We start from the raw sequence: 18275 nt of genomic DNA, 5'->3' as shown, positions 1-18275 counted from the left end.
GAGCCTCTTTTTGGTTTTTCACATATGTGCATGTGGCATCATATTTATTATATGAGTACGAAAAAAGGGAAGAAAACAATAATCAGGATAATTATGCAGTTATTACAGCACTGCAAGGAGCAATGTAACACAATTGTAGATAACCCAAAGTGTACTTGGTGCTCCGTGCGAGTGAGTGAGAGGCACGGTAGCGACACAAGTGACAATCAGCGACGGCGGCGCAAAGTGACTGGTGATGAATATATACAGTGAGTAAAAAACACAATATGGTTCCACATTTGTTTGAGATATTGACTTCAATATGATTATGCAGGTATTGTTTCTGGAACCATTTAGTCTGGAGCGCCTATGTTCGCGCTCGATGGTCGACGGCGTTTCGATCCCTTCTAAATCAGGATCATCATCAGGACTTGGGTTGGGTGCAGTGCTTGGGCAGCGTAAGTCAGGAGCCCGGTCCGTAAGGTTAGCGGACTTGGCAAACAAGGAGAGAGCCAGGTCTGGTGGAGCATCCAGACGGTACTGTAGGAGACCGGTCAAGCGATCCGGTGGGAGGTCAGGAAAACCGATCCAGTAGGTGATCGGCGGGTAGGGGAGTAAATCTCAGATAGGCGAGGCACCAGTGTGGAATGAATCCGAGCTGGCGTTGCTGCCAAACCTCTGCAACACCATGAGGGGAGCGCAGAAAATGCACCCTCAACTTTTCAGTAGCCTGCCTTGCCCCTAGACGCCTCAGACTACCCTTGCACAGAATCCTTCAACAACTGAATGCACTATGTGTTCTGAAGCCAAACCAGCATTGTCTAAATTAAGACCCCAGTAGTTAGGGGCGACTATACGGTGTGTATGAGGCTGCTTGTGCACTATTGTAAAAATGTGACCTCACTTGACATTACATTAAACACATCTGGGCACGCAGTGAAAACACTGCAAGGCTTTTTCCTCTGGTCTGCTTCCTGTTGTCAGTCGATTCTGTTGTGTGGGTTTCCGATTTTTTTTAATGTTAGCATGATAAAAATAACTTGGCGCTCGCGTTTCCAAAAGAATGAATGGATTGTGTTCCAACAGATATATTTGAAGTGCGCAACACATGTTCATGATACACCACTTTAGCTAAGAGGGGGCAGTAATTTTGTTAAGAACAACCTGGGGTAAAACTTTCCCAAGCAGCCATGGAGAGCTAAGTTAAAAAATATAGCGCTGTTTTTACGCTACCAAGTTAACTACTTCTCGGCACTGTGTGAAAGAGTTCCAACTGAAGTTCTATGACAAACGTAAATTTTTAGAAAAGTATGTTGTTTGAAAGTTGAAGGATTAACAAAGGCTGTGATGCCACTGAAACGTGTGCCCGGCTGGTCATGAGATGTCATATGCTAGAGCTAAATTCAAATAACCTTCTGTTCAGGTTCCTATTATGGAGACCAAAAAGCGCATGAGGGACAAGTAAAGAGTAGAGATTACTATGAGAGATTCTTTCCTACCTCATCAGGGTCCGGTGTTGCTTTCCCCTTGATCCCGCGCAAACAAATAGGCTGCTGCAGCATTAAGCTATGGCAGTCCACCCATGAATCACCACTAGTGCTTACATTTGATCACACTCCTTTCCTGTGCTCTGTACACAGAAAGTAAGTAAGTAAAAATCTTTATTGCATGATTAATTAAAATCTTTGCAAAATAGTACGTTTAAATGAGGTCACATGTACCAATACATTTGTTAAAAGAACCTCAATGTACATTACAATAAGAACAGTTCATTATAAATCACAAGTGTTATCGAACAGTTGGCTAGGGTAAAAACAGATAAAACAAGCATTGGAAATGCAATAGGGCTCGCATTAGGAAAGTTTGAGCTATTGGTTTTATAAATGATTTTTTTTTATTTATGTTATTTTTTAAAATAGCTAAATTAATAGCTTTGTCATTTACAATTCCAATAGTTATAACTTTCGCAAATGTGACACCTATAGCATTTGTAATGCAACATGTTTTGTATTTACCTGACTAAGATGTATTGATATTACAAATAAGGAAAAAAAGAAAGAAAAATGGACCAACAAAAGAAGAAACGGGTATGAAGAGAAAATGCAAAACAGGAAAAGGACAGAAGAATGAAAACAAAACTTTTTAAAAAGCTTGAAGCAAAAGGCAAGAAAATAAGAGACAAGAGTATGATGAAATGGAGAGCTAGAGGGGTCGGGGTGAGCACAGAATGAAGGTAGGAATGATTAACCGTCAGCACCAACAGTGGACATGCGATTGTGAAAATTGTGCTCTGAAAACAGGACGGACACAGCCGTGGCCCACAGTGCAGAAACGCAGTTAAAGCTTAACGTTAGAGAAGTACAGACACACCATGCACCGGTGAAACTAGACACGCGATTGGGAGTGGGGCTGGGCCGGGCGGTGCTGCTCTGCACATCATGGAAAACAACAGTTTATCATGGCGGGGGAGGAAGAGGCAGACCGCGGGAAGAGGTCAGGGAGGGAGACGGCTGTTCGTAAAAGATGGAGACAGAAAGAGGAGACCGTGAGAAGAAAAGGCGGGCAGAGACAGGAGAATGATGTGAGCGCGGGGACTGGTGATAGATATCAGGGCGACAGGAGGGAGAGGGCGCGAGGGAAGGGACTGCGGGTCACGCGAGCTTTCTGTGCCGAAGAGGAGATAAAGGAAGAGGGAGGAGATAAGACAGAGAGCAGCAAGGGGAGGGAATGGGATGGAGAGATGTGGGAGGAAAGAAAAAGAAGGAAAGCCGGTGGAGGGAGGGGTAGAGAGGGAAGCAAAGAAATGTGGCTGGCGAGAGGGGGTGGGGAAAAGAGATAAGAAGAAGGAGCTAAAGAGTGCATTAAAGTAGAGACAGAGTCCGAATACTGTAGAAAAAAAGCTCTTGGCATTGCTGTGGGGAGGGGGGAGGAGAAATGCGAGAAAGCTGCCATGTTAAAACAAGTTAAAAGAAAAAACAAGCATCAGAGAGCATAAAAGGAGACACGGCCTGGCGGCCATGAAACTGAAAGTACGGCAGGCCGTGAATAATTAGGGCATGAGAAATGCGCTGGGAGGAGAAATGCAGAGCGCAGAGAGCACGCTGAGAAGCTTGTGGGAGGGAGGCTGGGCTGCCTTTGATGTGGTAATGCGAGGCAGGCAGGCAGGCGGCTGGTGGCATTGTGCACGCGCTTTTTAGGGCTTGCGCGTGCGCAATAACCTAAAAAGTGCACATGCACTGCATAGAATTGCCAGTGGTTAAACTCTGGATAAGCCACTACAGAGCTTCGCCAGCTATGCACAAGCGCATCAGCAGGCGAGCCCTAAAAACTCCTGATATATCTGTACACAGAAAGGATCTTTAGTGACCAGCAGAGGCAGCCAGGCAGAAAGAGCAGATGCCGTTACCGTGTGTGTAAAATAGCACATGCAATTTAAAACGAGTTTCCTTGTGTTGGTATATTAGAACTATTGCTATTTATAACATTATAAATGCAAGCGTTTATAATGTTTTTACAGCTGCAATGTGGCAGAAGAAGAATGAGGCAATATTATTGCAACAAGTATTTGCTCAGGGCGTTTTTATTCCTTTACAGAGCTTTTACAAATGAGATTCCCAGCTCCAACTATTCCAACTGCTGGCAAGTGAGCATTTTTTTCTTGGATTAGGTGAGTTTGGGTGGCATTTCTACGGGTGTGAAGGGAGTGCAATCCATTCTCAATCTTACCAATAGAACTTCTGGCACTATAAGCCTGAAAGGTTCTGAAAAAAAACCTGAAGGAGTCAAAACAAATTCTTGTCCTAGGCTTACACACCTGTTCTAGCAAATGGCCTCTTTAAGTTCCTCGGCCAAACGATTCCCAAAAAAGTTATTGTAAGAAACCTGGGAATAATCTGTGATGCTTCAGCCTTAACTTTCAAATCGAGTATATAGTAAAGATCAGATTTTTTAAAATTAAACTATTAAAAAAAAACCTTACTGTACAGCACAAAAAAAACCCTACACTTTGGCGGTAGAGGCATTCGTCAACCCCTGAAGTAAGTTTAGGCCAAAATAAATAAAAACGTTGTTCTCATCTGATCCAATCAACTCAACAGGAGAAAACATCTTAGGTGCAGACCACCTATTCACAATTCCCCATTTCTCATGACCTTCTTGAGCAAACTGAAAACACACCTTTTCCACACTAATACACCTCAACACCAGGGCCGGCCCTAGGCATGTGCAAACTGTGCACCTGCACAGGGCCGCCAAACCAGAGGGGCCGCCACGACGCCGACCGTGAGCGCTGTGTTGTTTACATGATTACAGTTCAGTAGTCATAGTCATTCATGGGTGGGTTTGTTGCCCAGGCAGCCAGCCAGCAGTTGGGTCCCAGGGCCGTCAATCTTACCCTATGATGACGTGACGGCCCTGGGACAGTCCCCGCGCGCTGTGCGCAGTGCGCAATTTAGCCTTGACGCGTCACGGTGCTGTGGTCACGTCACGCTCCGCCCCGCGGCGCCTCACTGGGAGAGTGCGCCGGTGTAGAGTGCCGTCACGTCCGGACTCCAAAGAAGTAGGCAGAAAGCGGCGGGGGATAGAAACTTGTCCAGACGGGAGACTCGGACTCTCTCTCATGCCCCCATTGGCTGCCTGCCGCAGCGCTGCAAGAAGGGGCATGAAAATCATCGATTGCGGTGGGCGGGCGGCCGGCTGCGCAGCGCCCCGCAAAACAGTCCAGTTAAGTCTCTTTTTAAAATGACATAAAACAGTTTGTTTGCTATAGCAAAGTACGCGCTGATCTCTTAGTTCGCGGTGCAATGAAGTTAACTGTGAAGCTTCGGTGCGCCGGACCATCACGCTGTGGCTGCTCACTTTACTGGTGACATTTTAAAATAATACAGCCTGCCTTACTGAGATCGCTGTGTGCGTCTCACAGCCTCTCCTGAGCCTTGCCCAAAAATCATGCTTCCAATCCATGCCACTACTGACTTCGGCGGCCAGAGTCCACGAGTCAATTGACTAATTAATTTATGGTAAAGGCCCGAGGTAGCTGAGCCTGTGTTCGGGCCTCTCACATCTTGTTGTATACTCCCGTGGTTCTGCAGATAAACACAATTTGTTGCTCTTTTTGCTGTTAATTCTTAGCGAAGCCATCATGTTAATTGCTTTCTAGACGTTCACTTTTTATTGTTTTCTAGTGGTGACATCCGAGGCAGGTATTAATAGTTAACAAGCCCCACATTCCTGCTTACAGCATTCAATTATTAGTCAATACATTGTGCCATCCAAAATTCACAAGTTCATTATATGATCAGCATTTTACAAAAGAAGCAATTAAATAGCAATAGAATAAAACACATACTTCCTATCACTTTTTTATGAAATGTGTAAGTAAAAAAGACTCGGTGTCAAGAACAGGAGATGTCCGTCCTCTTTCATAGCAACCAAGCTTATATGACATTTTGATAATTTCATTATAATTATGAGTCACCCAGGCAGGCGTTTGCAGCAGTTTTAAAATCTGTACTTAGAGTTTCTCATTGCTCAAATAGGTGTCATTTCTGATATTTATACGTTTCCCTCGTCTTCATTGCTTGATTTTTTGCAATCAAGTGTCACTCATAATCTTTGAAATGTCACTCATAATTATCCTGAAATTATGAAAATGTCACACATAGCAATCTGAAACCTTGGCAGCTATGGAGCGGTGGTGCGTCGACTCCGAGCTCGTCACGGTCACGTCGTAGAGAAGAATTAAAAATCATATATATCATAAAGAAATAAATTAACTGACTCCTCGTCCTGTCGCCCGTCCGATCATCGATAGTCAGACAGTGACACTAGAACACCTGAGTATCCTCCGACAAGTCTCTTCCCCGAGAGTCCGACTAACGCGCCGGTGAGAGACTGTGCTCACAAAATATATTTATTAATGACTTGTTGTAATAATCGCCTGCCTGTCTTTCCAGTTGAGCTGCCTTATGCCTAGTAATGAATATGATTTATCATGAGTGTACTGTTTACATCTGGTGCGCAGCGTAGTCGTCAGTACTGAATGGTATTACTTTGTCTCTCTGCGCCACATTATGTCACGAGACACGACACGCGTGTGTAACTATGTGAGGTGGTGCCTGCCTGAATTGCTTTTGAGAAGAGTAATATTCCAAACAGTTCGTTGGCGGCAGGAGCGTGGCCGTGGTGGGCACTGGGCCTAGTTAAGTTTGGTCACATTGGCGCCCTTCCGCCCTCGACACTTAAGTCGATAACATTAGTCTGAGAGTTTTGCCCTCGGGCTCATTTTAAGTGCCAGCCATTTCATGAAAAAATTTGTCATTTCAAATTAGCGTGATTGCGCACCTGCGAGGGTGAGTCAGTGGATGGGTGAACGAACACGTGACTGAGTGGACAGTAATATTGCGCTGTGTGGACAAATCGGTAAATAATCAACTCAGCTGTCACGAGAGCAGAAGGCGACCAATAAGGCTTTCGTTTACTTTTGTGGCAATCCAGGAACTGAGAGTGTCTCTTTTTTCACTTGCAATGGCAGTCATTGTCTGAGCAGGCGTAAAGTGGTCTGAGTGAGTCTGAACCGATGATGTATGGTCACACGTGTGCTCTTGGTTACGGAAAGGCTTTTGATCAGGGGGAGAGTTTCAGGTGGAAACTAAAAGGTGATTTTTATATGCAGGCACACGGTGCTCTCTGCCACACAAAATACTATCATTTAAAATGTGAAAAGACAGTCAAGTATGTTGTCCCTTTCCATTACTTTGCTTTTAACTCCTCAAACCTTACTACTGTTTATTTACCAATTATATCAGCTCAGATTAACATTAGGCCATTGCTAAGTAAAAGTGAAATATTTTATCAGAAAATTGTGCCTATTAGAGGTTTGGATTAGTTAGCATAACTAGGGAGCATTAACAAAATATTGCAGAAAAGTGCACGGTTCTTTCTTGTGCACGAGCTCCTAGGCATAAATGATTTTCTAGGTCTGGGCAGAATTTCCATTACACTGGAGCAATGAGTATCATTTCTGTAATTACATGTTACTTTTTGAGGCAAAATTACAAATATGGGAGTCGGGCAGTTCCAAGAAGTAGGTGTGAAATGCAGTGCTCATTTCGTAACCTAAATGGTATCAGTATGTAGGCATCAGTGGGAGCAGACAAATCGAAGCCTCACGAACCTGTCAGTTGATCATACATCTACTGCTTATGGAGCCGTACTTTTTTTTCTCTGTGAATTGGCTTCATACAAACTACCCCAACCCTAAACCATCTGTACCTCAATAATTCAAAGTAGTTCCTATGCCTATCTGCTACTACCTTTCGCTTGCTCACTAGGCACCACTCGCATCGTGAAAGGTTCTGCTGCCCGCACGTTGTTTCCCATGGCTCTACCTGCTGTCATTGATCTTTCCTTACTTTGTAGGGCTCTGACTGCCCAACTTTCTTTTGATTTGATTTAACTCATCGGCTGGGATATGCCTCTGCCCTTCTCTCCCTCTAGGTTATACATCCATACATTTATTTATCACTCGTTTTGTAAACTTTCTTTGACTCGTCGTACTTTATACATTGACTTTTCTTTGGTCAGTGGCACAGATCATGAAACATTTGCGGCTGTTCTCTGGTAGTTTTGGGATGATTTTGTTAGGCGTTTCGTAACAAATGCACTAGTTAATCTCTTTCAGTAGAAACTAACCTCAAAATGACTCATTTGCTACATTTCATACTATTTAAAGTATTTCTCGTCGTTTTGAGCCGGCATAGTATTCTTAACTGATTAATTCCATAGTTTCTCCGAACCCCCTTTCCTAATCCTACTGTTTAACTTGAACCATAGAAAACTGTCTGCTGTACTTAATTTGTCACCGGAATTCAAGAAAATATATATTGCAGGTGTATTAACGTTTCCAAGCAATGAAACTGCTTCTAAAATTCTTGATGGATTTTTTCACTTCCTCGCCCAAAAAAGGTAGCTGAAGCTCAAGCTGTGCCTGAACTGCTTGGACGCTGGTGCGTGCCACTTGTCTCTCAGTATATCCTTCTGTGCAGGGCGTGGGTTCCCTTAGTGTCTGTACCTAAACTTGACTCTCTCATCATTTGCCTCCTCATTGGGCACAAAACGCAGGACAGGCATAGCACACTACTGTCCTGGCCCCTGCTGCATTTTGTACCACCTTAGTGGTTCTTCAGGCCGCCGCTCCATAGGGGGTCTTTCATTCCATGGCACAGTTTGAGGTGTTTGTTCTAACTGTGCAGGTTTCATTCAGTAGCTGTGCAGTGCCCGGCCCCATTTTCGTATGATTTTGTACTCAGAGAGTTTGGTATTTTTGAGAGTTTGGTAGTTTTTAGAGTTTGGGGGTCCGGTGCCCCTGTCATGGCCCTCGCACTGCAGCTGTCTGTGCGCCCAGTGCCTCATGTCGTGCGTCACAATACCCTCCTCCTCCTAAATTGTATCGTTCTGAGACAAATTCGGAAGGGTAGGAGCAGCCGCAGATACTGGTCAATCATCTAACGACTTTTCTGGACGTATTATTAGTAAAACACCTTCCTGAGCTCCGCCCCGTCCGGACCCCCTCTTCCGGGGGCCCCCACCTACGCTCCCTGCACAGGGCCACCATGAGCCTAGAGCCGGCCCTGTCGACACCCTGCTCTCAGCGAGCCCAATGTAACCTGGTATGTCCCTGGTCACCCCAATAGACAACCGTAACACTTCACTTGCATACCTATAGACCCTAATGCAAAAACCTTAAGTGCTGTCATTCTATTCTGGCCTCAGAGAGCAACTGCTGTAGGAGGGTCCATCTCCGAGCATCCTGACCTCATTAGCTTGGAATGTGACTGCTCTACTGAATTGCCACCTTCAAAATGAAATCCTTGTAACTGCATCTGCTGTTTACTTCCGCCTTTCTACACACAATCGAAGCACCATAAGGCAATTCTTTCGAGATCCTAGAAGCAAATAAAGTGCGATGAGTGTTCCATGCAAGCAATTGAACATAAATACCCTTCTGAAACCAGCCCCCTTTTAGAGTTCCCTTTTAATTCCATCGATTGCTGCTCTCTGATCTGTAATAAATTATAGCGTCTCAGATTGAGCCATTTGGTGGAATAACTGTACCTTTTCAAGACCTGACAAACCCTATGAGGATAGAATTCTTGAAAGGCATTGGAGTGGTTGCAAAATAACTCCACTGACCCTCCAAGAGGGTAGCATGACATTTCCAGGGAGTTTACCTGATCTGACAAGCAGAGTAGGACTTGGCAACATTATATTTGGTATAGTTAAGAGCACAGACATAGTCAACAAATGAGATGGCATGAATAAGGAAGAACTTCACCCTCTTGAGACTGTCCCTTCCTAAGTCTCCTTATGACTGTTGCCAAACTGCTACTGTATTCCCAAATCACTGAATTCAAAGATATTGATGCAGTGATCCATGGTGCCCAACTCTTTTACTATCACATTTCTTTGCTCCTCCTCTCAGTCATATACTACGTGGAGGCTACATTAAACCCCGTCTGTCTATACAGATATTGTATCTTGCCAGTATCAACAATACCACTGTCTTACTGGTGTCAACCCTTTAAACTCCTACATGAAACAGTGCTGGAGGATAGGTTTTGTAGGTTAGTTTCAGCTGGATCCCATTTATTGGAACCACCAGCCTAGAATACTTTGGTTGCTAAATAAAGGCCTGTGCAGACAGCATCTCATTTATTTTTCTTCCGTTCAGAGACTTTCTGACAATCTGTTGATTCCTAGGCATTGAGACGGTCGGAAAGGTTTCATTGGTGGCAAATCTCACTACACTGTTTGTTATATGTCATTTTCTACTGACTACTCAAGCATTGGGAAAGGGAAGAGGTACAGGGTTTAAGATAACTTTAAAGTGAATATATGCTTATTTTGTTACATTTGAGTTTGTGTCAGTGTTCTTGTTAGGCAATCAGCTAAGTTGAAGGATAATTATATCTGTCTGTTGTTGTCACACCCACTGCTAGATCCTATGCAACCACCAAGTTGTTACTAAGTTTCTTTCTTGTCATCCATCTCCATTCTTTTTTGCCTAGCAGTTGAGATCAAGATGGAAATCTAAACATGGCTGTGCTGTGGCTGATGTTTGATGCAAACGTAGGTGTATTTTGGAAAATTGTGTTAGACTCTACCTGCCAGTCCTAGAGGCGGCATGCAAGGAGTCCTTCACCTCCTTTGATCAGCCATGCCTGCCATTCGGGACAGGAGCGACAGAACAATTTTAGAACTTCAGTGTCTCCAGTATAACTACTGAAAGTTGGGAAGCAGAGAAAAGCATTCAGCTCACAACTCATGGGTCACTAAGAGAAAGAGCTCTTAGGTCAATAATGTCATGGCTTAACAGTACATGCGCACGTTTTCCATGTCAGTGCCTAGAAAGCCCCAATGAATCGCACTTTGTGCCTTAAAACATTCCTCATACCATCTTTCTTCTCTTCCAACAATGCTCCTCTTACCAAGAATCTGCCCCATTAAAACATTCGCAGGATCCTCCTGTACTTCACCACTGATCCACTGTTGCTTCCTTTAGTGCACTTCCCAGTGTATCCCCGCACCTCACTCCCAGGGGATCCACGCCTTCACTCAATGTGCCTCCATTTCTACAATCCCACGTTTATCCTCTTCATTATCGCATCTCACTGTGATCCATTGCTGCACTTACCCTGTGAACTGGCATTCAACTCCATGTTTTTGCTGCAGAAGCTGAGCATGTTACCCTGTGGTGACTCGTAGATTATTTGCTCTGGTTATGCAACCTGTAGCATGTTGAGCCTGTGATGCAGACTCTGGAAATCCTAAAGATTCATGCAATTCCAGAGCTTTTCTAAGGTTGTGGTTCTGTCTTTTACGTTTTTATAAATGTAGACAAAAATAAACTGCTCAAACTAGCAATAAACTGATGTTGAAGAGCTGTTATGTTTCTAATGAGTACATGTGAACTAAACCAAAACTTAAAGTATTTTATACGACGTACAGCATTTCTTACTTTCTAAGTAGGTCCCAGAACTGCAGGGTATGCCAAACTGCGATGGATCCTCTTTCGAGTTGCGTGCCTTCCTGAGCAGGCCAGTAATGTTCAAGATAGGGTGCTGGCCCTCCAAAATTCACATTTACTTGGGAGGGAAAACGGCTATCAAGATACGCAGAATTCAGCCACCACTCCTCCAGCTGGAAGTAAGACAAGTAGATTATGAAGATTGCTGTGTTGGTGCAGTTTGATGTGCACAATCTGTGTGCTGCTGTTTATTTATGCACTAAACACAGTATTTCTGCTGAACTTTAACTGAAGTGTGCATGGAGCATCAGACAGCAATGGACAGTGAATCTCAGACTTTCAAACACGTTGACCCACAGCTGTCGTTCTGGTTTGCCTAGCTACACATTACCCTCGTAATGTGAGCAGATTGGATAAAATAAGCATTTCACAAAAATTCTTGTACACACGTAACATGAGCCATCCAATGAAAAGAAAAGAGAACTCTTCTCTTTATTCAGTCCTGCATCACTAACAAGCCTCAACAGTGAGCATTCTACAATGTTCCTTTCTTTGATGACATCTGCCTGGGTATCCAGACATATTTAAAAAAAAAAAAAAAAAGAAAATGTAGACAATGTCTCGGTAGATGATTATTAGCATTAGTGGAAAGCTAAAGGGAAATTTGAGGATTTGAACAAAATGGCTAATGCCAGCCAGCCAACACATTTAGGTAACCCACGGTGCGTACGCATGAGTTGTTGGTGCCCATAAAAGTTACACCAATACTTCAAAGCAGCCCGCTCAGAATTATGATACAGGAGCACATTCTCCCTTCACCTTGGTTGAGCAGTATTTGGTAGCATAAAGCAGTGCCCGCAACATCTGCATGTTTTAGAACCAGAAGTGATGATAATATTTTGTTAGTGGTAAAAAATTGTTTTAAGAAAGACAGCCACAACACTCTTTTTGATATTTGTGTATAATATTGCAGCAGAAAGTCTAGAATACATTGTCCATTAATCAGGTTAATGACAAGTCAACCTTTTTTATGACCATTAACGTCTATTGTGGGTATTTCAAGGAGTGAGGCTATTTGATCAAGGCAGCGGCTAACAGTTAGGAAGGTGACATTGAAACTTTTAGCCGGTGTGATGGGTCTGCGTCCTTAATGGCTTGGGAAGAACAGAACTTGTGGTGGGACTTCCTGCTGTGTTTGACTTCACTGTTTCAGTTAAGGAAAAAGGGGTGCCAGTGGCTCTTTTGGAGACAGACTGTGGATTTCAGGTTTTAATATACAGTAAAAGTGGGTGGATACAACTTGCAAATGGAATCCCTTTAAACCAGACCAAATAGTGAAACAGCAGTTTAGACAGGTCTTAGGAGCAACACATAAGGAACTGAAGGGAACGACTATGCAATGAAATGGAATCAGGCAGACAAAAACACAATTACTGATAACTGCATATCACCCATACCCACAAAATTAGAAAAACACTAACGTAAAATTAAGTTAATCTAAGCACAAAAATCCAGCAATCTGATAACAATGGAGAACCTTATCTAATTGAAAGAGTACCAAACAATGCAGGAATTCACATGAAAAGCATAGGAGCTTAATATACAAGGGGCAAGAAAATGTTTTGCAACACAACAGGTGTTCCGTCTAAAAGAACTACCAGCAGTTATTTTGGACTCTCTTTGTACATCTGAGCTGACTGATGTATAGAACAACATAGATAATATTTGCCTACATCAACTAGGATGTGACCAACGTTTTTGCTGCAAACTGATGATTCCCAAAAAGGATAGTTGGTAAAAAGAATTCAAGATTTTGATGTTGATAATATTTTATAGCGATTCTAACTGAACACTCATGAATGACAACATGCTCATATACTTCAATACTAGTTACTGCTTTATTAGGCATAGGTTCGCCCAAAAAAAGGGAAATGAGATTCCTGTACAATGGTTCTGTGACATGGAGCGGATTCATTTGTATTGTAGGCATTACATCTTAGACTGGCCTAGAGCAAGAGCGCTTATTCCCATCATTTATTAATAATTATTTTATTGAATAGTTTTATATAGCGCTAGCTAGACCGAAAGTTATCAGCACGCTTGACAACAGTAAATGTTCACATCAAAGATAACAAGTATATAAAGAGCAGCTGAGTAACATCAGATCAATTCAGATGTTGAGCAGGAGAGAGGAAAGACAACAAGGAAGGGGATAGGAGGACTGGGAGCAGAAAGTCTTCCCAATTGGATGATAGATGACCCGTTAGTTGAGAGGCCGGTTTAGGATGAAGTTAGTTGTCTCTTGAAGAAGGAAGGGCTCATTTTGATATGTACTGGGATGGAGTTCCAGATTTTAGGGACATTGGTCCAGAAAGACCATGCCAATGTTTTTTGTTTGCAGGCTTCAGGCGGAATGAGGAGTAGGGTGTTTGAGATTGTTATGTTTCTCTTCTAAAATGCCTTTTTTAGTTTTGAGGCGAAGTAATCTGGTTTTCCAGTGTAAAGGGCTTTGTGCTTAAAACAAGCAGTTCTGAGGCTGCAGTGAGTTTCAATCCAGAGACACTTCAGTTCTTTCAAGGCTTGGGTTATGTGGTCAAAAACAAGCTGTATTAAACACCATGGCCATGGGATTCCTCTCCTTCAGAAATGTCAATGTTCAAAGGCACCTACTTTCCTTCATCGTTTTATCTAGATCTCTTTAGGCAGTGCTTTTGCTTAAACTGTTCTTTTCCTGTGTGGGAAGTGATCACTACTTCATGTAAGATGATAGACTTAATGTTAGCCAAGTTTCCAAAGATAAGAATAGCCATGGCTAGAACCTTAAAAATGCCCACTAGACTGATATCAGCCTTGAGCTCAGTGGCTACCAGTGCTCTCTTCATAAGGCTACACTCAAGCCCTTAAATATAAATGTGATTTTTTAAAGTATAGTACAGTGAGTCACTGCTGTTTACATATGCTAAATAGGCTCCTGTGGTTCATTGGGTAGCTGCTAATCTTTCTTGACCTATGGTCCAGCCCCGGTCATTGCCCAGGCTGAAGTCATATAGATCACCATTAATATTGCTTCGACCAGGCACAAAGTCTGGCCTAGCACTACATGGGCCATGTAAAATACCCAGAGAATGTACAAAGGGTTGAATATCAACTTGCCACAACCTGCTCGCTGTGATGCAATCAATTAGTAGGTCTACTTTCGCATATAGTTTTATAGTTCAAATGTTTTTATTAATCTCAACGCGGGACTGTAACAAAAATGTGCTCAAATCCCACACAAGGATTCAACTCAAACGTGGCTATACAAAAGAAGAATTGGATACATACACTGCAATAAACTTCCAGTCATAGGAAATACCTCCTGAGTAATACTCCAAACAATGGTACAGGGTACTAAGGTCAGGACCTTGAACTCAAGTGGGGAAGAGGAGAAAAGGCAACACAATATAACTTAGGGAATTGAAAAGTGAACCTCAGAAATAGGAGCAAAACATTGATTAATGTGTTTTGGGTCACAAAGTTGCACTAATATCCACCACTGTCATTCATCATTTTTTTTTTTAATGATCTCAGTTTATGCAGCATGTACCGCAACATGAATATATGTTGCTTAATGAGTGTTGGAACTTAATGAACCGAAAAAAATGTATATGATCAACTAACTAATCTTTTGATCATTGTTATGTAAAGAAGTAATTGAATGTGTTATAAGAGAGGTCTTTCTTCTGATAAAGACGATTGGATTGGTCTAACCACCCATGTTATACGGACTCACCCCTCACCTTCTGGGATTTAGCATACCACTAACTCTGTCTTTAGAGCACCACTTGATGGTGTTAAGAATTGTACAGGCGGCTAAATAAAGCGCAGTGCCTCCAGAGTAACTAGAGCAAGGCAGTTATACCAGCCAGGGCAGCCTCGGTAGTATGAGTTTTGCAGAGATCACAAGTTGTCGGAGATTTACTCACAGACATAAATATATTAGAAAACATTTCTCACCCAGTTCAACAGTCTAAAAGACAGCAATCAATGGAGCATGGTCGGCAGGTATAAGCTGCACCTCAGACTGTATTTTAGCTCACTGTGGGATAACGTAGCTGAATTTAACAAGCGTTCATGGGCAGCTGGATAGAGGATTGCTTTAAGACTGTAATTGCTTGCCTTGATGCCTTCGGGTTAAGTTGCGCCCATATAAATTCTTAATTCATTCATTCATTCATTCATTCCCTAGTCTCAAACTCAAGGGTAGATTTATTGTGCTGCCAACTGTCAGTGATATCAGCAGGACGTTCAGCCCCCAAAGATTTAGATAGCAAGTTTATTAATACTGCATGATAAGTGCATTGGGTTGAACAAGATTTAGGGATGCACAGACGAAAAGTACTTAAAAGAATGACACATTTATAAGTTAATGATTTTTATATGTTCCACACCTTCAAATATTCTAAGGATTTTAAAAATAGCAATGTAGAATTAATGTCCCCGATTGGTAAGAGTGGATTTATGAACACAGCCTGTACAGGGAGCAAAAATTTCGAATTTTAGCCAAACACGCTTATCCCTTTTCCTGATCACAAGCTGGAGGAAGCATTTACAAATAAAATTAATGCTCAACTTCATCACGTATTTCACGAAATATAAAAATAGAATAATGGCCAATAAGATTACAAATTCACAAAACCAAAATCTGTGTGCATGGAAAAACGGAATTCCTAGAAGGGAAACACCATTAAAGAATTTGACACCAGAAAAAGTAATATCAAGCTTTGCTCTTGTACACAAATACAATTGTGAAAAGCAGCCATATTGCACATAAAATTACTTCTAATGTAACCGTATTGTATAAATTCAGTTTCTAAAGCTTTGTTTCTGTAAGTGCATACGTCAGATACCAAATCAAATCCATAATTACAAATTGAACATGAATGTATGCAAACATTATGAAAAAGTAACTTGCCCAATTCCTTTTCGTCCTAGCCCTTTCCTGCAATTTTTGTTGTAGTTCTTTCCCAATCCCATGTTCAAAAGCTTTGGCAATGTTGAACGTCCTTTGATACTCATCTTCGTTTAAGAAAGGTTTAACTAAAAGAGAATAACCAAAAAATGTCAATGCAATCTGTAATCAAACAGATTCTCATATTTCATTGGACTATTGAAATGAACAACTAAAGGAATATGCTAGAGGCACTTCATACATTTAAAACCACAGGTCGACATAAAGCACAATTTTTATTAACATGGTTGTGATACCTGCTTTGCATTTAATATTCTCTTAATCTTAGTACAGGAGAACACGTGGCCATGTTTTCAAATATCATGGAACTTTAATCCAAAGTGATCTCATATCGAAGGGGGAAAAATCCTTGAATTTGGCTAGAAAGTTGCTTTTTTGCCTATTCTTCATAGGTAAATGGAGTCATCACATTGCCATAAAGCATTTGGCACCGAGCAGCAGCTATTGTGTGGGCCATACTCCCACCTCAGAAAGGGGTAGAAAATATTACCTGCCCTCTGTGGGGTAGATAGGTTTGTCCCTTTTGGCGTTTTACCCATAATCTGCCCCAGGGTCTGGCAAGCCCACTAGACACCAGGGAGTTTGCATCCAAGCAAAACCAAGGGATGGAGGCATCCCACCCAAATATTGGGCTTTACACCACCTCAAAAGGGACACCCTGTCTTCCCCCTCTCCAGGTAGGCAGAGAAGGGGCTTGCTCTAATTTTCCTAACAGGGGAAGTGGATCAGTAATGTATTTAAAAAAACAAAATATGGGGTCGGGTCTGGCTCATGCATCCCCCACCCCTACAGCCTGAAGAGTCTTTTTGCTTCCTGGGAACTAAAGCATCCCAATGGCAAGTGAGACGAAATTAGGATTCTTCTGGGTGCTGTTTTTACATATGGGCCAGCAAAGTGAAGATACATCCGAATTTCATCCTTCTTGTCATATGTGGAATGGCTGCACTTTTCGGGCTCAGGGATGCCACGACCCAGGGAAGCCTACCAAACACTTACAGGAGCACATCAAACAATAGAGTGCTTCGCAAGGGACCTTTTAAATTGCTGTACAGTCAGTACACAATGAAAAATCATTCTAAGCTGCAACTTAGTTGTTGAGTGTTTTTGGAGAACCTACCACCCCTATACATCCCTGTGATCTGAAGGGTCTATTGGATGTAACAGTTTTTGTAAATTGGTCATGGTGACAACAAATTACATTTTAACCCCCCCCCCCCCCCCCCCCCTCCAAAAAAAACACCCCACAGTTTATCTATATTCTGGCTTTTTTAACTGTTCCCTCCAAAGGAATCTACAAAGCCTGGATGTTTTTCGAATCACCAGAACACTGTAAAAAAAAAATACAAATTTGGCATGGTTAACTTTTGTGGAAATTATTTTTTGAACGAGTAGGTGATCTTTAAGTAAAGCATGAACCCAACTAACTGCAGAAGAAGGATAGTCAGAGAGACGTAAAGGAGAGTTACAAGTATTTATTGTGAAGCAGCAAACCCACAAACTGAGCAAAGGGAGGATGGAGAGTTAGCAGCAAGACTGGAGTGTTAGATCGAACGTTTGGAGAGTGATAAAGATCAACATATAATGGCAGTAAGTCCATGACTGTTTCTGGAGAAATTAAATTAGCCATGTTTTTAGGAACCAACCAACTGGGTAGATAAGCAATTGTGATGTAGGAATGATACTTATTTATTTATTAAATATGTTCTGTTCAGGACTGGCTTTTCACTTTGCAGCCACTTAAGATTATGAGATGGTGGTAAGTACTTATTATGAAACCTTGTAATCCAGGAACGTCATTCAGCTGTGATAGTATAAGAGAGCTTAGGTCGTCAAGCATATGTTCCAGAGGATTCACGGAAGGTGATGTTCAGGTACTTTGGTTCGTAAATTGGAGAAAGCAGAGTCACATCAGTGAAATCAAAGATAGCAGGACATAGAAAGTACTTAATGGTGAGCTGAAACCAGTCAATGGAAGGCTGGGGCATACAGCTCAGGGGCAGTTCTAATTGAGTCATTGAAAAGGGAGGCTTACAAGTTTTTCCTGAACTTGGTCTAGTTCGAGTGAGGCCAAATGTGTTTATGGTAATGAGTCAGGGCTTGTTGGACCTTCCTTAATGTGATAATCATTTGAGCTTAATTTGGCAGAGGAAGGGGCCTTGATGGATTTTGGACTTCTTGTGGGTCAGTTCTATATGGCCAGATTTCGAAGACAGAGAATACTTGCTTCTCAAAAGGAACATTCTGCGATATTGGCATCTA

At 42.3% G+C, this 18275-nt stretch overlaps 1 protein-coding gene across 4 annotated transcripts in view; it reads right to left on the bottom strand.

Moving 5' to 3' along the window:
- The window catches only part of LOC147688908 (peroxisomal carnitine O-octanoyltransferase-like), a 407404-nt gene that overhangs the window by 211548 nt on the left and 177581 nt on the right, over positions 1–18275 (bottom strand). For all 4 annotated transcript variants that reach the window (XM_086941806.1, XM_086941805.1, XM_086941808.1 and 1 more), the window contains 2 exons: positions 15960–16084; positions 10997–11178 (listed from right to left, as the gene is read on the bottom strand). In XM_086941806.1, coding sequence (XP_086797932.1) covers positions 10997–11178; positions 15960–16084 — 307 coding nt within the window. The remainder of the gene's footprint in view (positions 1–10996; positions 11179–15959; positions 16085–18275) is intronic.

The sequence above is a fragment of the Lissotriton vulgaris genome, chromosome 10, assembly GCF_964263255.1.
Source record: "Lissotriton vulgaris chromosome 10, aLisVul1.2, whole genome shotgun sequence".
In the NCBI taxonomy this organism is placed as follows: Eukaryota; Metazoa; Chordata; class Amphibia; order Caudata; family Salamandridae; genus Lissotriton; species Lissotriton vulgaris.
Note: the sequence above shows the minus strand (reverse complement) of the source record. Positions and strands in the feature narration are given on the sequence as shown.